This window comes from Lithobates pipiens, unplaced genomic scaffold (genome assembly GCF_037356315.1).
Source record: "Lithobates pipiens isolate NorthernLeopardFrog02 unplaced genomic scaffold, aLitPip1_a1.2 Scaffold_7, whole genome shotgun sequence".
NCBI lineage: Eukaryota > Metazoa > Chordata > Amphibia > Anura > Ranidae > Lithobates > Lithobates pipiens.
The window spans coordinates 3,807-26,257 of NW_027507892.1; the positions used below are offsets into that span (position 1 = coordinate 3,807).

At 41.4% G+C, this 22,451-nt stretch overlaps 1 protein-coding gene across 2 annotated transcripts in view; it reads left to right on the plus strand.

Moving 5' to 3' along the window:
• The first annotated feature begins 2,994 nt into the window (after positions 1–2,994).
• Positions 2,995–22,451, plus strand: part of LOC143959287 (proprotein convertase subtilisin/kexin type 6-like) — a 38,088-nt gene continuing 18,631 nt past the window's right edge. The window contains exons 1-4 of one of the 2 annotated variants that reach the window (XM_077467964.1): positions 2,995–3,229; positions 10,275–10,404; positions 10,521–10,633; positions 13,371–15,544. In XM_077467964.1, the coding sequence (XP_077324090.1) occupies positions 3,061–3,229; positions 10,275–10,404; positions 10,521–10,633; positions 13,371–13,468 (510 nt within the window). In that variant the 5' untranslated portion in view covers positions 2,995–3,060 and the 3' untranslated portion in view covers positions 13,469–15,544. Of the gene's footprint in view, positions 3,230–10,274; positions 10,405–10,520; positions 10,634–13,370; positions 15,545–22,451 lie in introns of those variants that run through there. The other variant, XM_077467965.1, reaches the window with a different exon arrangement.

The window sequence follows — 22,451 nt, forward strand, 5'->3', positions numbered from 1 at the left end:
TATGTTAAAATAAATTACATGTACAGAATATAAGACAAATTATGTGATACCAGAAATAAAAAGTAAACATATTGAAGTACGGATGATACAAAGCAAAGAAGAATTTCAAGATATTCTCGTGGGAATGACAATAAATGGCCTTATATATTTTAGAATTTGAAAACATTCTTATAGCTGAGTTTTAAACATTTTAATCCCATTTTAATCCCAAGAAAATATAAATATGTCTAAAAGAAAATATATGATTTTAAAGTTTTGACCATAACTTCTAAAGTATGTTTATAGTAAGTATTATATAGTAAGGGAAGAACATAAAAGGTATATAGGAGGGGAAGGGGAGGGAATAATTCTCCGGAGGAGGTTTTATATATCATCTAATGTTGTAATTCTATAAAAAATCTTAATCACCATAACAATAAAACTCGGTTGTCAATATTATCTGACGTATAATATTTAATCCAGGGTTTCCATATGATATCAAACTTTGTCATCTGGTTTTTATCTATAGCGTCCATTTTAGCATGGATGAAAGATTGATTCATTCTACGTTTGGTTTCTGCAATATTCACCACATCTGTTTTCCACGCATTGGCTATAGTCTGCTTTGCGGCTATCAGGAGTGTAAGAACTAATTTGAATTGTTTCTGATTCAGAAAGGCTGGTTTTAATTTAAGGAGAGCTATAATTGGGTCTGGAAAAATTGGACGATCAAAAAATTTTGTAATTATCAGAAAGATCTTTTTCCAAAATGATTGTACAATTGAGCAATGCCACCAGGTATGTACAGTGGTGTGAAAAAGTGTTTGCCCCCTTCCTCATTTCCTGTTCCTTTGCATGATGTGTAGCTTTTAAGGATCTTCTGGTGGACCTTACTGTGTCAAGCAGCTCCTATTTAAGTGATGCCTTGATTGTGAACAGGTGTGGCAATAATCAGGCCTGGGTGTGGCTAGAGAAATTGAACTCAGGTGTGGACAACCACAGTTATAGTATGTTTTAACAAGGGGGGCAATCACTTTTTCACACAGGGCCATGATGGTTTGGATTTTTTTTCACCTTTAATAATAAACACCTTCATTTACAAATTGCATTTTGTGTTTACTTGTGTTGTCCTTGACTATTGTTTAAATTGGTTTGATGTTCCGAAACATGCTTGGTTGCAGTTGTTGCTGCTAAGGGTGGCCCAACCAGTTATTAGGTTTAGGGGGCAATCACTTTTTCACACAGGGCCATGATGGTTTGGATTTTTTTTCACCTTTAATAATAAACACCTTCATTTACAAATTGCATTTTGTGTTTACTTGTGTTGTCCTTGACTATTGTTTAAATTGGTTTGATGTTCCGAAACACTTAAGTGTGACAAACATGCAAAGGAACAGGAAATGAGGAAGGGGGCAAACACTTTTTCACACCACTGTATATAGGTACCTTTTTCTGGACAGCCACGAAAGCAGAGGCCAGTGTTGTCTGTTGAGAATTTGCCGATTCTTGCAGGAACCAAATACCAGCGTGTGAGAACTTTATATGATGATTCAGACGCCAATATATTTATAGAGGAAGATTTTGTGAGGCCAAAATGCAGTTTTTAAATGATTTAATTTATTAAGGGGAAAAAGCTGTCCAAACCCGCCTGGCCCTATGTGAAAAGTAATTGTGATCGCTCCACAAGGAGATGAGCAAACGGCGGGCCCAGTAGTGGATATAGCAGGTAGGGATCAAGCAAAAGCGTAGTCGGTACACAAGCCAAAGGCTGGTGTAACAAGTGATTGCAGGCTGGGATCAAGCAGAAGTGTAGTCAAGGAACAAGCCATAGGTCAGAAACAAGTGGTTGCAGGTTGGGATCAAGCCTAAGCATAGTCGAGGAACAAGCCACAGATGGGTAACAAGTGGTAGCGAAGATACGGGTGACAGGAGAGACAAAAGCAAGATATCGGCTGGAAACAGCACAATCTAGCAAATGGGAAGTGCAGAAACGTGGCTTAATTCAGGAAGTTCATGGGAGAAGCTGGGAGTAAAATATTCACCAGAAACGAGGCACAAAGCAAAGTTGCCTAAGCAATCGGCATTACTACCAGACACAGCAGAGGTCCTGGGTTCAGGTCCAGGGTTCGTGTCCAGGCTCTGACACAGAGGTCCATCTTTATAATCCTAACACTATTCAGGGACTAAGTATACAGAAAATGAACAGAACTCTGGACAGCCGCACTCCGGATTAGGTGAAAAAATGAAAATGCCTTTATTTCTTCAAGTGAAAAAACTCCATATCACACGAAACATCACAGCAAAGGGAAAAAACATAGAACACAATTTCTGACGCGTTTCACGCTAAAACCAGCACTTATGAGCTATGAGTAAGCGCTGGTTTTAGCGTGAAACGCGTCAGTAATTTTGTTTTATGTTTTTTCCCTTTGATGTGATGTTTCGTGTGATATGGAGTTTTTTCACTTGAAGAAATAAAGGCATTTTCATTTTTTCACCTAATCCGGAGTGCGGCTGTCCAGAGTTCTGTTCGTTTTCTGTATACTTGGTTTGTGCAATCGGCCCGCACCTGGAACCCCCACCTATCTGGAGAGTTGGCAGCTCGCCGGTGGATTGGCCTGGAGTGGTGGACTTTCGTTTTCTCACTATTCAGTGACTTTACATCAGTTGGTCAAAATCAAAAGTCCATCAGTACAATTGTAACACTGCAGGAACAGTCCCTGTCGATTGGTCACAATTAGAGGTCAATACCTATCCAAATGCTAATCGGAGACAGTTGCCGTCAAATGGTCAGGATCAACAGTCCATCTGTATAATCCTAACAATATTCAGGGACGAACCGAGAAAAGGAACCTGCTCTAGGTGTCTGGGCCACAGAAATCTCCTCCTCAGATACGGGTGCTGGCTCGGTATGCAAAGTAGAATGTAGAGAAAAATTCAATCCGGATAGCCGCACTCCAACAATTTCTTTATTGGTTAAAAACCATACAGCTAGAGATGGAATCAACAGACAACCAATAAAGGCACAAGAAAAAATTACATCTGGGAACTGGTGCTGTGCACATTTTGTAGTCTTTTGTACAGATGGCAGCCTTTGAATGCCATTCATTATCTTTACCCTTACTGAAGTATATTTGTCTCTTTCACAGCCTTTCAGGTTCTGTGTGTACACCTGAGTGTGAGCAAGGGACTTTCTACAACGTGGTCTTCATGAAATGTGAAAAATGTCATTCAACCTGCCATTCGTGTGTTGGTAAGTCATCAGTTTTTTTTGTTTTTTTTTAGCTGCCACTGATCTCAGATTTCTAGGCATGGTCTTCGGTTTTTTAAATGTCTGTCCTTGTGATTTATCCATAGAATGAAATGACTAACTTTTTAATCTGAGCCTCACAAATCAAATGCATTTTCAGGAAATACCCTGAAAAGAGAGACTTGATCTACCCATTAGACATGTGCGATTCGTTTCATTCCGAATTGAAATTCAGACGCATTTTACGTTATCGTTATTTAGAAATTCGCATGTATACGAATTTCCACATTACAATGGTAACAAATTGAACAAATTCATAATAACAAAACAAAAATTTCAGACGAAATTTGAGCTCAAATAGTTTTCGAATCAAACAACTTATGGGCCCCCCGGACATTAGGAGATTATGGGGCCCCCAAGGCTTACAGGTGGCCGCCACACGGCAGCCATCTTTTTTAGGGGCGTGCACCAAGCTCGGCGACATGCAGGGTGGCAGGAGACTTGGAACTGGTGACCCAGTAAAGGCACCAGGAGCCTCTCATGGCCACCAGTTCCACCTTATCCACGTCGGGCCCCTGGGCAAAATATTTCACCGGGACCCCTACCGGGGAGATGATGACCTGCAGCATGCATAGTGCACCATGGTGAACAACGGGCATGACTAGTGGGAGAGTCTTAAAGGAGGATTGAACTGAATCTGCACCTTCTGCATACAATGCAATCGTACCACAGACCTTGTACCTATAAAATTCTACTTACTGGTAATCTCACAGACACAAATACATTTCAGTTGGGTTTATTTGTTTTCAATATAAAATGTTTCCATTATATATATATATATAATTTTTTTTTTTTTTTATGCACAAAGCGGGGGTTAAAAGCGTTGCAAAAATGATGGTAAAGCTTCGCTAAAAATAGCTGCGCTTTTTTGCCGATGCCCCGGTGCTGGCCGTGTGAAAGAGCTCTTGCATCAAGTCCCAACATTCTCCCTATACATCAGTCCGCAGAGTCCCACCGTGCGGCAGAGCCCCCAGTGTGGCACTGTGCGTCAGAGCCCCCGTGTGGCACCCTCCACCAGTATCCCCTTACACACACCTTTGCACCTTAGTGCTTAGTGTAGTAGGCAGCTGGCGGGAAAAAGCTTTTAAAAAACAAATCCACATGTTGCAGGCTCTGAAGTGCACATGTACAGTCATAGAGCCAGCTGAATAGTGAACTGCTGTGGTTGGCCTCAGATCAAGCAGTGGGGCATGTGAATAAAAGTCGTGCTTGATGTGTACCATAATATCACTGCCCTGCTGCCTGATCCGAGGTCAACCCCAGCAGTTCACCCTTCAGCTGCCTCTGAATGGCAACAAGGGCATTTTTCATGGGCAAGGGATTGTTAGATCAACTTCTGTTGAATGGCAGTGGGAACACATGGATTATACAGTATACGCACGCACAGTACACACACAAAAACCCTCTGACAGCGGATGACTCATTGGTTGTTAAGGACGCGGCAGCCAGCTTCCCGGCCCCCTCCTTGGTAACCAGCTACATACAGTGTAAAAAAAATAAAAACGCAAAATTGTGGTAAAAACATGTGCCCAATAATGCAGCAAGCACCGCAAAAAGCACTGCAGAAACGTTCAAAAGCAACATGCATAGATGTGAATCGAGCCTCATTCCACAAGGCCGTTTAGCAGTACTGACATTACTGTATGTGGCTCGTAAGTTAATATCCCGATATTGGAGGTCACATGCTGATTAGGGAAAAGTTCACTTACCAGCATAGAAACTTACCTATCATTAATAGACTGTGGCAGGCATAGTTTCATATCCCAGGCCTAGCACCACAGCAACTGATCAAAAATAGGCTTCTACAGGGCTAAATGTGTGTAGCATCTACCTCGTTTTACTGGGAGCCTGAGCCTCATGGTGCAGGGTATTGGGCATGGTGGGTGATGAACGAGAGAAAGTTGGGCGCCAGTCACATTTATGCTTTAACAAGAGAAGTTTATTTCTCAAACAGGAAAATTGTGGGAGAGAGAGGATAGGGCACAGGACACCCTTAATAATGAACAGTTTGGCAGACTCCTTAGACAAAAATAGGTGAGATAAGATAGACATCAGTGCAGGAAAAAAAGCCTTTAAAGCTGAACCAGCACATCTGTGCTTTGTAGAATAGGCTGTCTCCTCTAGTAACTGAGCTTTACTCACTGCATCATACTGAATTCTTTGGACGAGTTCTCTTGAAGCTCTTACAGCCACCTCATGGATCCCCGCTCCATGAAGTCACCTCTGGTGCTTCTCTAGAACTCCATCCCTTTCCGAATCATTCCCAGATCCTTGATGGTCTTTTCTCAGCAGAGACTTAAACATGCGGATAGGTCTTGGACAGGTCTAGCAGTTGGAAACCACCTGGCTAGGCTTCAGGCCTAGCAGCCAGGAACTGTACACACATCCACCCAGGCCGCAGCCCTGGACAGGAAGACTAACCCTGATCATCTGACTTCTTTTCATTAAATGGCTTTTTCCAGCATTCATAGCAGCGAATCTGGCTGAGAAAAGTATGTTTATCCATTACTTGAATGTACTGTAGTCCATCATACTAATGTCAAAGGCAACAGTGGCAAAATACTGACTAAAGGGAGAAGCCACAACTGAATAGGTTTTAGAACAGAAGTCATTTGACCACTAAACACTACAAATTAGCCAGGCTGGCTACCACCCAGCACAACTAAATTTACCTGTAGCCATGCTTTTAGGACATGGGTGCTACATGTATATAGCCATGATCAGACAGGATGAGTTTCAGGGGTAGAGTACCGACTCTGTTGAAGATGCTCTTATACGCAAGGCCAGGTAACAATTACAAAGTAGTTTAGAAATTATCTTCCGTGTTTTAGTTTTATTTTATTTCCACTACAGAATAGATTGGATTTCTCTGACATTGAGATATATAGTTTGAGTGTCATAACTCTGCCCCCAGCTACATCACTGACCTAGTCCCAAAATACCAACCAAACCGCCCTCTTCGGTCATCCCAAGACCTCCTGCTCTCTAGCTCCCTTGTCACCTCCTCCCATGCTCGCCTCCAGGATTTCTCGAAAGCTTCTCCCATCCTTTGGAACTCCCTACCCCAATCTGTCCGACTGTCCCCTAATCTATCCATCTTTAGACGATCCCTGAAAACCCTTCTCTTCAAAGAAGCCTATCCTGCTTCTAACTAACACTGTTTTACTTCCTCCATCAGCTCATCCCCCACAGCTATTACCTTTTGTATCAATTGCCCCTTCCTTTTTAGATTGTAAGCTCTAACAAGCAGGGCCCTCTTATTCCTCTTGTGCCAAATTGTAACGTAAATGTTATGTCTGCCCTCATGTTGTAAAGCGCTGAGCAAACTGTTGGCGCTATATAAAACCTGTATAAACCTGTATAATAATAATGAATCCTATACCTAGTGTATCAGGGAATATAAGTTAAGGGGATGTATGTACTGTATAAGTGGATGTTTGTTTCCTTTCACTTCAATAAACTTTTCTTGATTAAAACAATTTACACCAGTTTCAGGTGCGGACATCAACAAATTGCAAACCACATTAAAGTGGGAGTCCGCCGGGACTCCGCGTTTTTTTTTTTTAAAGCCAGCAGCTACAAATACTGCAGCTGCTGACTTTTAAAATAGTGGCACTTACCTGTCCACCGCGATGTCGGCACCCGAAGCCGATCTCTAGATCGTCTGTCGGGTGCTGCCGCCGCCATCTTGGGTATGGGAATCAGGAAGTGGAGCCTTTCGGCTTCATTTCCCGGTTCCCTACTGCGCATGCGCGAGCCACGCTGCGCAATAAGGACGGTCCCCGCTGCCTCTGGGATCTGTGTGTTTCCCAGCAGGCAGCGGGGCACTTGCGGAAAGGGGCGGGCACTTGCGGAAAGGAGCGTAATCTACGCCCCTTTCCGCAGAGAGCTATCCTGGAAGTGGGTGCAGAATACCTGTACTGTACAGGTATCTGCACCCCCCTCCCCCCCTGAAAGGTGCCAATTGTGGCTCCGGAGGGGGGCAGGGTTCCGATGAGCGGAAGGTCCACTTTAGGGTGGACCTCCGCTTTAACCAGTAAAAAATTAATAGCTGTTGACTGAGGATCATATGTCCAAACCTTCAAAAGATTCTCCTATGAACTACTGTATACTGTAATTGTATACTGTGTATTCAACTAAGTATACAGATGCACTGGGCTTTAGACATGTGCAATTTGTTTAGTTCCGAATTTGTTTTTAAACAAAATTCGACAGTTTCGTTAATTCGGAAATATTCAAATTAATGGAAACTTTTTGACAAATTTTTCCCTTGGCAGGCTGGACATCTGGTCCTCATTCCACTGTTCTTAACATTAATTTTTATTGGTTATACAGTATGTGGTTTCCAATTTGTTAATGTTCACACCCTTGACTTATGGATTGGAAACCCTTTGGATGCTTGCTTGAATGATCTTGTATTCTGGTTACTGATGTTACTACTAATGCAGATCTGTATTGGGAATACTTAATGACGTGTTTTTAAAAAAAAAAATTTAATGTATAATAAAAATGTGTTTTGTTAAATGCGTCTTTTTGGTTTGTTTTTTTATTTTGAAATAGTGTTATATGTTTCTAGTCCCATTTCTTCCAGAAATAGCAGAATTAGAGTGCCTGGACCCTCTTCCAGAATATGTTCATCACTGAAAATCAAATTCCTTATAAATCAATTAGGATGTGGATTTCTAGTGATGTGCTAGTGATACCAAGCTGTCTCCGTTGTAGATTAGTGGAGTTAACTTGGCAGGTTCAATATTGACGTAAATGAATATTTTAATGTTGTGTTGTTGTTTTTCCAGCATAGTTCCTTAACACGGCAGGAAGATGAACCTCTCTGCCCTGTGGCTTTGCCACACACAGGCCAGATTAGAAAGTGTCTGGGTGGCCCGATGACCCGTGATGTTGTTCGATGTTAGGAAAGCACAGAGGTGTTTTCTAGATTTTACTGCATTACAGCTGGGATGAAAGTGTAAATGCAAGGCTTTAGCTGATTTATATTAGAACCACAGGCTCATTTTTAGACAAGAGGATCCTTGATGCCTTGTACATACTCTACATTGCTTTGGCAGTGCGATGACATCACATGAGTGGAGAATTTGCTGCTTTTTTTTTCTCTATACGATCTTTCAGGAAATTTTTGAAGTGTTAAGTGATGGAGGTGGTTTCTTTAAAATGCAGCTTTTAGAGAACTGAGCATCACTCATATGAAGGTCACTTTATTTTTTTATCCCTATTATAAATTAATATTAGTGTGTGTGACTTGTCATTTGGTAGCAAGTCAGCAATGTTCCTAAATAAAACTTTGGTTCATAGTAAACTGAAAATTAACCTCTTGCATTCCTGAGTAATTCGCCCCAGTGGTGGACTCTTAGATTTTGGTGTCCTGGTGCCTTCACAGCTGTTTGGCTTTCTCCTTGGTGGGATACATCTGGCACAGCCTGCCTAATTGGGAAGCTGAAGCTTTCAGTAAGAGTCAGTGGGGTTGATTTACTAAAGCTTCAGTGCAAAAGCTGTGCATGGTAGCCAATCGGCTTCTAACTTCGGGCTTGTTCAGTTAACCTTTGAGAAAAACTGGAAGCTGATCGGTTTCAATGCAGAGCTGCCCCTGATTTTGCACTCTCCAGTTTTAGTAAATTGACCCCAATGTGTGTCATGCCTCTAGCTCAGCCTTTCCCAAATTTTGTACACCGGAGAAACCCCTAAAATAATTTTGAGGTCTTGAAACCCCAGCCAAAATCCAATGGTCCATTGTGGCCCAGTGGGAAAAATGCCTCTTACATTTGTTAGTAGGAAGGAGGCCACCCTTACAGACAACTATAAAAGATCATGGGTGCCTTGCTGCTGGTTTTGCCAAGTGGAGTTGGCCCTGGAACTATGAAGGCACCATTTAAATGACAAGTCAATCAGTCACAACCCATGTAATCCTGGTTGAGAATGGTTGCTCTAGCTACAAAGAAAGTCACACGGCCAATTCAATATTTTTTAGTAGGGTAACCATGTATTATCCTGGTAAGTTATCCATTGTTTAAAAAGTGTTTGCAACTTTAAAATAAGTGGTTCTAAAAGCAGAACCCAGGACCCTGGATTCACTATATCTGATCTCCCACAGTACACGCAAATGCAATTATTTAATAAATATAAACTGCTAAATAGCTTTTCTCATCAGTATATAGCAGTCTTGTGACATCTATCGGTCTCTGGTTAAAGCTTGTAGGAGGAGTCATTGACTGTCCTATGAGGCTGCAGGATCCCTGACCCTGTGTCTGGACAGGGCTGATTGGCCCTGTGCTGAATACATACACTCTCCTAAGAAAAGAAAAAAATCTCTAGCAATACACACCAAACTGAGCATGTGCAGTGTGTCCCCAAGGCTCTGTTCTGTCAGCAGATTGGGGACAGTGGAAGAAAGGGAGGATCAGGGAAGACAGGGTCAAACAACAGTTTTACACAATACACAGGATCAATCCCTTAGGTTCCACAGTGAGTATAACCAGCATGCTTTGCTGCATATCCAGACTGATTTTACTATTGTGGGTTTAGTAACACTTTAATGCATTCTATGCATTAAGGTGTAAAAAAACTTTTGTATACAGCTCCCCACCCCAAAACCCTTATATTTATCTGAGCTTGATCCAGTGTCCTACACAAGTTTGGGAGCCATTGAAGAGAGCATGGGGGGGACAAAGCTGAGCCCTGTTGTGTGTATGGATACACAGCGCTGCCTTGGAAGCAAGCCTGCACGAGAAGCAAGCAGTTTTGCTATGGGGGGCAGAGCCAGGAGCTCTAGTGGGGGACCCTAGAAAAGGAGGATCTGGGCTGCTCTGTGCAAAACCACAGAGCAGGTAAGTATAACACATTTGTAAAGGATTACTTTTATTTATTATCATTTTAATGGGTTGCTGCCATTTTGTAAAAAATGGCAACTGTAAATGCATGTACCATCATTGCCCATGATTATGCTCAGTGGTCTATCCTCTCTTGTATTCTTCAGGAACTGGGAAGGACCAGTGTACTCAATGCTCGAAAGATTACCATCTTCATGACTGGCGCTGCTTACCAATGTGCGGCCTGGGCTTCTACTCAGAAGACATTCCTGGGCTGCCTCACAAAGTTTGCCGGAGGTAAGCTACCCAACAGTCTTCCTGAACTTAACTGTTGTCTTGACGGCCTACTTGTATAAGGTTATCCTTACCAAAGCACAGTATGGTCAGTACTTATCTGAAATCCTGGTTTCCAGATGTGAAGAAAACTGTCTGATGTGTGAAGCCACAGGCAAGAATTGTGTCCGGTGCAAAGAGGGCTACAGTCTACTCAGTGGATCTTGTGTTACGAACCATACATGTAACAATGGTGAGTATCTGGAATGGTAGTGACAATTAAGGTCTATTAGCAATTCACCAAGGAAGAAATTTGACTTCATGGACTAAAGTGCCTCTGATAGTCTCGCTTGGCCATAGTTCTTGTCCTAAGTGGAGATTAGGTGCCCATTTTTTTTTTTACATGGATGCAAACTCTATATGATGGTCAAAAGTATATTTGTTTAATACACGGGACTCAGATCCTATCTCTTCCCTATTAAGAGGCACAAGGCAACTTTCTCGCCCATACTGTTTGCCCTAGTAATTGAGTTGCTTGCAATCATTTCAGATTCCAACACTCAAGGACCAAATGTAGCTGAAAACCAACATACGTTGTGCTTCCTTGCTGTTGATGTGACCCTTAACTCTACTACATTGCTCCTGAACCTCACTAAGGCTCCCAACTAATTTATTACCACTTTGGGCTTTCAGATCAGTAACACTGGGCACTATTTTTATAACGGTTACCCTTAAAGATAACGTCCCATATCCATGGGGGAAAGCCCTTCTCCATTACTTGACTGACTTTCGTACATCTTCATATGAGTCCCTTTTACTCTGCAAATTACTCGTCCCCACTGATATGAATGTTATCAAATTTAGAGACCTGGAAGAAATAACAAATGTCTTGGCCAAGTGGGTTAAGGACACCCAACCTATATATACCATACTGGATAAGAGATGTTGGCAATCCCCTAAACCTAAAATGGTGGTCTCAGATATTGAACACAACTGTGCACGGTTCAGTAAAATATTTTCTTTAACAAAGCCAACAAAAAGACGTTGACGCTGGTGTTATATGTTATCTCTGACGGGCAACATTTTGCCCGGTTGCCTCAAACATATTCTTTAGGGACTAGTGAGGTGAGACTGCCCTATAATCTAAAGATTTTGGGGTAAGTTTCTAACAATTCATTAATACTTTTCTGGGAAAGAGCATCCCTAAGAATCCACGCCAAGCCCTTCTCATACTCCAACCCTCAGATTGCATTAAAGACCAATTTAAATCTCCTGACCTTCAGTTTTTTTAAGTTTGCTAGGCAAATTCTAGTTAAAAAAAAAAAAAAAAAAAGGCGCAAACTCCTAGTGCATTATCTCCAGCGCTTATTAAAAGATAAGACACAAATTATACTCACAAACCAAAATGGAATGGTTTGCGTTTCAAAAGTGGTATCCAGGAGTCCGCCCTCCAACCTCATGGAATTATACGGATGATGGAACCAGCTGGCGTGTTTTGGGGGACTGGCCCCCTTCCTCAGAGCAATGACCATTCCATTTTGGCTTGTGAGTATAACTTGTATTATCTTTTTAATAAAGTGCTGGAGATAATGCACTAGGCGTTTGCACCCTTTTTTTTTTTTCTTTGTGCAGTACAAGATTCCCCGATCTGAGGAGGGCTGCACCGCTTTTAATGCTCTAGTCCGAGTTGCAGGAGTGGTCATGGCATGTGCACTTTTTATGGCAAGCTTCCCTGTGAATTCTGGGTGCTTGCTAAAGTGTCGAGTTTACACTGATGTTTGGTTTAAACCCTGGTGAAAGTCTGGTGGTTTAGTACACCAGAATAAAAAATGTAGCCAGGTACTCTGTAATTAGAAACTTTGGGCCCTATGGATAGCATACTTGCCTCCCTATAGACTTTAATGACTCTTTATGGACCTTTTAACTTAGATTAGGGGCACAGCTCTAGGATCTGTGTGGCCTATACCAGTCCAATTCCATTCCGTTTTGAACCCTCTCACTACCCCATCCCCCCCCCCCCCCACCTTTTATTATGTCACTCTCTAATTTTTTTTTTTTTTTTTTTTTACACACCTAAACTCTTTATGGTTCATTGATTCCTGATACTGGGCAAAACCTCCATTTGGCCAAGATACGATCGTCTCTAGGTCATCTAATTCAAAGCATTTTCTGAATGGCCTGTGTTCACAGTGCAGCAGGACAGCAGCTTGGCATGGGACCCAGAAGCAATTGGAGACCATTGTAGTGTGTAGGGGTGTCTACTACAGTGTTCTCCAGCTTCTAGAGGGATCACACAGGTATGGTATATGCTTAAAGTGGTAGTAAACCCAGTTTAAAAAAACACTTACGATGCCGGAAATGCTAACTTTCACATTGGTTGTGCTCTCAACCAAACTTTCAAACCATCCAATGGCTGGTTTCATAACTGATCACATGTGCAGCAATATGGCAGTTGAAGAATCATTAGAGCCCTAGAGGGCAGCTTCCTTGACTGAAAACGATAGAAGGGTTTACTTCCACTTTAAGTTACATTGGTCCAAGCTGGAATATCCATACCCGATGGAATGTAGGCTCAGCTCCCAGGGCTTCCTGTTGCCTCTGATGCATAGCAAGAGTAACGAGCAAGTTCCTCTGCAGTGGTCTGCTACTTGGGGCTTGTTCGTTCCATGTCCATTGAGATGCACTTTTCTGCACACCGCCACACATGTATTGTGTGAGAAAGTCATATAAATAACAATTGTTTGAACATTGTTCACACCAAATGTTCAATGGTGTACAGAAAAACAGATATGGTGTGAACAAGCCTCAAGATTTTCAGATAAACGGAATACCTTCACAGTTTAGTCTTGCGTTTAAATTTCCCCCCAAGCCCCCCTTCCCCGGTGTGGGTTCACATCATTAATGGTGCTTTGGAAAACCCTTTTTCTAGATCAGTAGATTGTTTTGTTTATTCAATGACTTGTCTTCTGTTCTTTTCTATTCCGGATCAGCGGACGAGATGTTCTGTGAGATGGTGAAGTCCAGCAAGCTCTGTGAGCGGAAGCTCTTCATTCAGTTTTGTTGCCGGACGTGTATGCTAGCAGGCTGACCATGTTTTTTTTAAGAAGTGCCATCATCTGCTCAACATGGAGTGACCGGTGCCAGTGGAGTCCAGATCACCCACTTCTGGCTATGGTGCTATCTTGATGGCATTGATCCATTTCATGCCAAAACCTGACAGGCAGTGGATGATTTTCAAGGATTCCTGCTTGACATACCCTGTAACGTACTGCATTGCTAAATATGCTCCACAAAAGAGGTTCATGGAGCAGGACCAGACTCCAGGCTGCATTCTGGATTTGATCTCCATCAGTTCAAAGCTACAGCTTTTTTTTTTTTTTTTTTTTTTTTTTTTTTTTTTTTTTTTTTTTTTTTTTTTTTTCCATGGCTTCAAACACTCATCTATTCCCACCATCCTGTCCTTCATTATATTCTATGTGGCCATGGATACTATGATGTGCAGACAAAAGAGGGCTGCATCATATGGACTTGGGTTGGAAATATTGGGGTTCACTACTGTGCATGTTAATTAAAATAAAAAAATGATCTCATGAAAGGTCTTTGGAGATCACCCAGGAATCCATGCTGATACAGTAGACCTTTCATAAAAGAGGTTTTTGGGGATAACCCAGGAATCCATTCTGATACAGAAAACCCTTCATAAAAGAGGTCTTTGGTGATCACCTAAGAATCCATGGTGATACAGAAGACCTTTCATAAGAGGGCTTTGGGAATCGCCTAGGAATCCATGTTTATATAGAAGACCTTTCATAAGATGGCTTTGGGGATCACCTAAGAATCCGTGGTGATACAGAAGACCTTTCATAAGAGGGCTTTGGGGATCACACAGTAATCCATGGTGATACAGATGACTTTTCATAAAATTTGGTTTTTGAGGATCACCCAGGAACCCATGGTGATACAGAAGACCTTTCATAAAAGGGTTGATAGTCCCGGATCAGTTTGCTAAAGTGAACTGTTGGTGAGAGGTATCAGTTGAGTGACAGATATTATATAACACAAGTTGACTTTTATACATAACACAAGTCACTAAGCATTGCTTCAATTATTTTCTTTTCTTCTCACAATTTAACCTAAAGCTATTATTTTGTACACTTGTATATCAGATCACAAGGGTGTTTGGTAAAGACTAAATTGTCTACAGTACACATTTATTATGTTTTTAAAGTATGTAATTAAAATAACACTATTTTATAATTTATAGTATATTAACCAAAAAAAGTTATCGAGAGTCACTTCTGGTTAAGTAATCATCTGGTAGAATGAAGGGTATAGGTCAGACTTTCTCAACCTTTTCAGCACAGAGGAACCCTTGAAATAACTTTCCGGTCTCAGGGAACCCCTAACAACCTCTGGAGGGAACCCTATGGTTCTATGTAACCTTGGCAAAAGCAAATGATCACCAAATAGCAGTAATTGTGTGGATTTCAGCCTGACTAGATTTTAAAATTACATCAAATTTGTTTGAGGGATCTTTTTGAAGGAAGTGATCACAATGTTGGTTAGCTTGGGAGATATCTCTATGCAGCAAAGTCAATGAGATATATAGTTGAGTACAGGCAGTTTGCAGCATTTCTTTTGAACCCAGAAACCTTCCCATGGGGGGGAAGCACGCAGAAATAAAAGCATTTCCCACCAATGCTAGCTCTGCTGCCCCCTCCAGTTCACCACCTGGCAAGAGGTTTCAAAAAATTGTATGATTCTTTCATGACTTCACTTTGGTAAAAAAAAGAAATAGTCCTCTCTTCCTGGTTCTTGCATTGCCACATAGCAAGGACTTCGCCATCTATTATTTCAGTTTCGTGATCTTATAATTACTAGTTTGCAATTGTATTTTATGTCATTTATATATTTTTAATTGCAATCAGCTGAGGGATGTTCTATGGGCCGTTGTATGCAAATACAATTTTAAAGAGTTAAACACATAGTGCTGGAACGTTGTCAGAAAAAAAAAATATTTTATTGTGGTTATGTAAACATTATCGCTGTTTGTGGTTTATTATTGAGTAAAGGTAAAAATTATGTTGCTCAGAGCACCAGTAAACCTTTTTAACAGATGCCAGAATACTTTTAAATTACAAAGAATAAACTATATTGATGTCTAGAGCATAGATTTTGTTTTTAACCCAAACCATTGCTTTGTGACATCTGAGTAAAGGCCTCGTTTTAAAGAGCTATCCACATTGCATTGCTCTTCAGAGGGCATTTAGCGACATTGCCACCTCCATGTTTTAACCCCTTAAACCTTGCGCCAGTGCACCGCATCAATTCGCATTGCACACAGTTGCAGGGTGCCCCTTTTTTAGTTGAATGGGTCCTATTCGGTACTGCCCACTGAAAGATGGGGATATTTTTTTCTGGGTGACATATGGTTGGGGCGTTGCAAAGCATGGTTCAACCATGCTTTTTTACTACCCTCCTCCAACCACAAGTATTAACTGGCCCAAAAGTAGAAGCCATTTAACGTAATGTGTCATAAAATAGCTGGAGGTGTAGCTCAGTAACAAATGGGACTCGTCAAATGGGACACAGTACCAGTATTCCAAACAGGTAATGTTTTCAGGATTTTCCTCTTATGGGAAGTATTAGACTTGTGCAATTTTGTTTAGTTCCAAATTAATTTAACGAATTTTGACAGATTCGTTAATTTCCGGATTTCAAAATTTTTCAATTCCTGAAATTTCTAAATTTTCACATTTCCGAAAATTCACAAGTTCAACATTTTTTCATAAATTCTAAATTTCGGAAAAATTGAAAATCCCAAAAAAAGAATGAAAATCTGAAATGACTAATCGATATTATAGGTATTGGAATTTCCTTTCAAATTTGTCTGTCAGTGAACGTATTTAAACAAATTATCTGAAATAATGAATGCCGTATCTAAAAGAATAGAACGTAACTATCTAATAATAAAAAATAATAATAAAACCTTTTTATTAATTATTTATTCCATTCCATTTGTTTAGATGTAGCATTTGTTATTTCGGATAATTCGTAACTTCAGATAAATTTGTATTTATTACGTTTACAAACAGCCAAATTTGAAAGGAAATTCCAATACCTATAATTTATTAGTTATTTTTCGAATTTTACTAATTTTCTTTCTTTTTTTCGGATTTTTGAATTTCTGAATTTTCGAATTCCAAAAATTCTGAATTCAAAATTCGGAAATTTGAAAATTCAGAAATGTGAAAATTCAAATTTCTGAATTTCCCCAAAAAAATTAAACAAACTAATTTTTTGTCAGTGCACATGTCTAGGAATTATTGATCTAAATGAAGTCCCTTATACAAGATTAAAGGTTTGTTAAAGGGGTATTAAACCTAAAACCCAAAATTTATTATGTTGCAGCTTACCAATCATAAGATGTAACGGCTACATTTGTTTTGTTTTTTTTCTTTGCCTTTTTTCCCCCCTCTGTTTTTACCTGTTGATCTGGCGTGTTGATCAGTAACACTCCTGCTGTATAAGTGAGAGACAACTCTGGATGAATGAGCAAAGCAAACAGCATCGCTCATCTGGGAGGGAGGGGGTGTTAAATGTATTAGCCGATATAAAACCTAGTGCTGGGACAAGGTCATCTAGAGCCCAGGGCGAACATGCAAAATTGCTCAGTCCTCCATGATGTATGAGCATTATGTATCTAGCACTAATCTGCATGCTCCCCCCAGTACAAATCCACCCCCTGCTGAAATCCCCCCTCCCAGCACAGATCTTTGCCCCCCCAGCTGAAATCCCCCCTCCCAGCACAGATCTTCGCCCCCCCCAGCTCAACCACCCCCCCCCCCCGTATGCCCCAGCACAAAAAACAAATCCCCCTGCCCCTTTTCCACCTTTCCAGCACAAATTCCCCTCCCCATCCTAGCCCTCCCCCCCCCAGCTCAAATACCCCCCAATCTTTCCTACTAGCACAAATCCCCCTCCCAAAAAAAAATATTTCCCTTATACCGTATTACTTTTATGGCACAGATACCCCAAATCACCATTCCTAACACCAATCCTCTTCCCCCATCCCCCTCCCAACACAAATCCCTTCAAATCACCAATCCCAGCACACCTCCCTAAATGTGCCCTCCTAGAACAATTCTTACCCTCTGCTGTCCCCCATATTCCCCTTCTCAACACAAATCCTCTCCCTCCCAATCTCATTGTGGTGCCCCCCCCCCCCCACCGCACATGTTACCACAGTGCCCAGGACAGCCACCCCTTGTCCCAGCCCTGACAAAATCACTAACAAATTGAAGCCAAACTCCAGCTCACACTTTATAATCAGCTACAGCAAAATGTTTTTTTTTTTTCTTCTTGGGGTTAAAGGTTTTACATAAAAGCTAAACTTTGTAGGCACCCATGCCAGTGTTAAATGGTTTGCCTTATCCATGTAAGGTGTGCTGACATGATGCATTGGGGTGCCATGTACTAGAACTGGTTTGCTGCAGTGCAGCGGTATGAAGTCAGCTTTACGTATTCTGCTTGAAGGTTGCTGTTCTAGGACTTGGCTCCTAGCCCATTAAAGCAAGTATTCCAAAATACATTTATCATATTACAACTTACCAATTAGATGTGATGGCTGCGTTTGTTTTCCTTTTTTAGGTTTTCCTTCATTTTTACCTGGCAATCTGGCCAATAAGTCTGTTGTTTTTCAACAGACCAAGCTCCTCCTGCAGATGTAGCAGTGACAGGGTTGAGACAAACCATTCACCACTGACAGGGGTGCTTACAGTGAAGGGAAAAAAGTATTTGATCCCCTGCTGATTTTTGTACGTTTGCCCGCTGACAAAGAAATGATCAGTCTATAATTTTAATGGTGTTTTTTTTTTGTTGTTTTGTTTTAACAGTGAGGAAAAAAAAAAATATCCAGAAATGCATTTCAAAAAAGTTATACGTTGATTTGCATTTTTAAGAGTGAAATAAGTATTTGACCCCTTCGCAAAACATGACTTGGTGTTTCTTGTAGTTGGCCTCCAGGTTTGCACACATCTCAGGAGGGGTTTTCTCCCACTCCTCTTTGCAGATCCTCTCCAAGTCATTAAGGTTTCCAGACTGAAATTTGGTAACTCAAACCTTCAGCTCCCTCCACATTTTCTATAGGATTAAGGTCTGGAGACTGGCTAGGCCACTCTAGAGCCTTAATGTGCTTCTTCTTGAGCCACTCCTTTGTTGTCTTGGCTGTGTATTTTGGGTCATTATCATGCTGGAATACCCATCCACGACCCATTTTCAATCCCCTGGCTGAGGGAAGGAGATTCTCATCCAAGATTTGACAGTACATGGCCCCGTCCATCATCCCTTTGATGCGGTGAAGTTGTCCTGTCCCCTTATCAGAAAAACACCCCCAAAGCATAATGTATCCACTTCCATGTATGACGGTGGGGATGGTGTTCTTGGGGTCATGGGCAGCTTCCTCCTCCTCCAAACATGGCGAGTTGAGTTGATGCCAAAGAGATGGATTTTAATCTCATCTGGCCACAACACTTTCACCCAGTTCTCCTCTGATTTAATTCAGATGTTCATTAGCAAACTTCAGACGGGCCCATAAATGTGCTTTCTTGAGCAGGGGAACCTTGCGGGTGCTGCAGGATTTCAGTCCTTCACAGTGCTACCAATTCAGAAAAAAGGATTTAATAGATGAAGTTGATCAGAGTAAAATGGTACCACATCCCAGAGTATAGATTTTTAAAGATAGGGGAAGAAGAGGAAAGGGGCTGGAGGGTAACCAACCCCCGGGACTTTTAAACCGGTACCAAGTGTAGAGGCAAGATATTTCACATGCCAAAAGTAAAATCAATAGAATTTTATTAAGAATACAAATACAAAAAACATTTCCTAAAAGGAGGAGTATGGATGTATGTAACAACTACTAAAGTACAAAAAATGGTACAGAATCACAGATCACCATACATGTTACCAAACTTGTACATAAGTATGCTGCATTTTTCTCTACATGTTTCGCTCTCTTGAGCTTCTTCAGGATGTTGCAGCGTATACAGTTACAAAAAAGACTGAAAAATAAAGTAATAAATAGAATTACCAAATACATATAAAAAGTTTGAAACAGAAATTTCTGTATTGAGCTGAGTATCTGCTTCGATCAACGTTGTTGTTTCCAGCAGATACAAAGCTTTAAGACCCCTTTCACACCACACCGCACCTTGCGTCGGCGGTAAAACGCCGCTATTTTTAGCGCCGTTTTACCGCCGGATTTGTGGCGCATTTCGGCCGCTAGCAGGACGCTTTTACCCCCGCTAGCGGCCGTGAAAGGGTTAAAACCGCCGGCTAGCGGCCGTGAAAGGGTTAAAACCGCCGGCAATACGCCGCAATAGCGGCGTTTTGCCGGCGGCATTACAGCGCTGCCCCATTGATTTCAATGGGCAGCAGCGGTGGAGGAGCGGTAAACACACCGCTCCTTCACCGCTCCAAAGAAGCTGCTGGCAGGACTTTTTTCTGAGCGGTAAACACACCGCTCCTTCACCGCTCCAAAGAAGCTGCTGGCAGGACTTTTTTCTGACGTCCTGCCAGCGCACCGCTGTAGTGTGAAAGCCCTCGGGGCTTTCACACTACACACAATGGTGCAGCTTCTTTAGGGCGTTTTGCAGGCGCTATTTCTAACGCTATAGCGCCTGCAAAACGCCCTGGTGTGAAAGGGGTCTTAGTAGAGTTGTCAAATGCAAGGGCGTATATTATATCATAATCAGTAAATAATGACAAATATGTATTGATATATCGAGAAATGTGTATAAGAATACATCATTCCCGACAGTGAGGAAACCGAACAAAGCAATTCAATTTTAAATAAGTAACTACAACATATGGCCGTCCTACCCGGTGGGTCATAGATCCATGCTTAATACACAATTGATCAAAATGACTTTTATGTGTGGAAAGAACCGCACACATACAGATGCGCCAAACGAGGAGCCCCACCATAAACCACTGTGGCGAATTCGCTGCTGCATGCATCGAGCTCACACCCGTCCCCTCTGATATCGAGCATCCCCTATGGGCAGTAAAAAAAATATTTTTTGTATTCTTAATAAAATTCTATTGATTTTACTTTTGGCATGTGATTATCTTGCCTCTACACTTGGTACCGGTTTAAAAGTCCCGGGGGTTGGTTACCCTCCAGCCCCTTTCTCTTCTAGTGCTACCAATTGTTTTCTTGGTGACTATGGTCCCAGCTGCTTTGAGATCATTGACAAGATTCTCCTGTGCAGTTCTGGGCTGATTCCTCATCGTTCTCATGATCATTGAAACTCCACGAGGTGAGATCTCGCATGGAGCCCCAGACCGAGGGAGATTGACAATTATTTTGTGTATTTTGCAAATAATCACACAAACTGTTTTCACCCTCTAACCAAGATGCTTGGCGATGGTCTTGTAGCCCATTCCAGCCTTGTGTAGGGCTACAATCTTGTCCCCGACATCCTTGGACAGCTCTTTGGTCTTTGCCATGGTGGATAGATTGAGATCTGAGTGATTCTGTGGACAGGTGTATTTTATACAGTTAACAAGCTGAGATTAGGAGCACTCCCTTTAAGAGTGCTCCTAATATCAGCTCATTACCTGTATAGAAGACACTTGGGAGCCAGAAATCTTGCGATCAAATACTTTTCACTCATTAAAATGCAATTTATAACTTTTTTAAATTGGCTTTTCTGGATTATTTTTTTCTGTCTCACGGTTAAAATAAACTGACCATTAAAATTATAGACTGATCATTTCTTTGTCAGTAGACAAACGTACAAAATCAGCAGGGGATCAAATACTTTTTCCCTCACTGTACAATGATCAATTTTTTTTAATTCATGTAAAAACTTTATCCCTAAAGGAACAAAACTATTAGCTGTTAATGCTTATAAAGTTTGATCTGGATTTTAGCTTTAATTTGTTGGTGTATCTAAATCTACTGCTGTTCAAAGATGCCCCCTGTGCTCCTTCATTCAGAGTGGGGGCACTCTAATACAGGAGGTGTGTTAATGGGCAGATCACCAGGTGAAAAAAACAATGCAGCCACAACATCTAATGATTGGGAATATATATTACATTTTGGTTTAGGGTTTAATACCGCTTTAACGTCCAAAGAAAACACTGGAGGTTGTGCAGTCTGAACTCCATCACATTGACTGTGTCTAGTTATTGAGAGGTGGTGGTACCATAACCAGAAATGTGTATTCTGCTCTGTGCCCATCTACAGCAGGATTTTCCCGGAGACGTTGCCCACCTCAGTACGGTTGTTTTTGCATAGACCTTGGCTCTTTTTGGTTTTGAGTTACAGTGACTATGAAACGTCTACACACCCCTGCTAAAATGTCAGATTTGCATCCTTTTATAGCTGGGGATGTAGTTGTGTTCAGATTTAAGCAATCACATTCAAACTCATTTTAAATAGGAGTCAGTACACATCTGCCATCATTTAAAGTGCCTCTGATTAACCCCAAATAAAGTTCAGCTGTTCTAGTAGGTCTTTCCTGACATTTTCTTAGTCGCATCCTACAGCAAAAGCCATGGGCCGCAGAGAGCTTCCAAAGCATCAGAGGGATCTTATTGTTAAAAGGTATCGGTCAGGAGAAGGGTACAAAAGAACTTCCAAGGCATTAGCTATACCATGGAACACAGTGAAGACGGTCATCATCAAGTGGAGAAAATTTGGCACAACAGTGACATTACCAAGAACTGAACGTCCCTCCAAAATTGATGAAAAGGCGACAAAACTGGTCAGGGAGGCCAAGAGGCCTACAGCAACATTAAAGGAGCTGCAGGAATATCTGGCAAGTACTGGCTGTGTGGTACAAGTGACAATCATCTCCCGTATTCTTCATATGTCTGGGCTATGGGGTAGAGTGGCAAGACGGAAGCCTTTTCTTACGTAGAACATCCAAATCCAGCTAAATTTTGCAAAAACACCTCTGAAGTCTCCCAAAAGCATGTGGGAAAATGTGCTCTGGTCTCATAAAACCAAAGTTGAATTTTTTATTTATTTTTTTTGGCCATAGTTCCAAAAGATATGTTTGGCG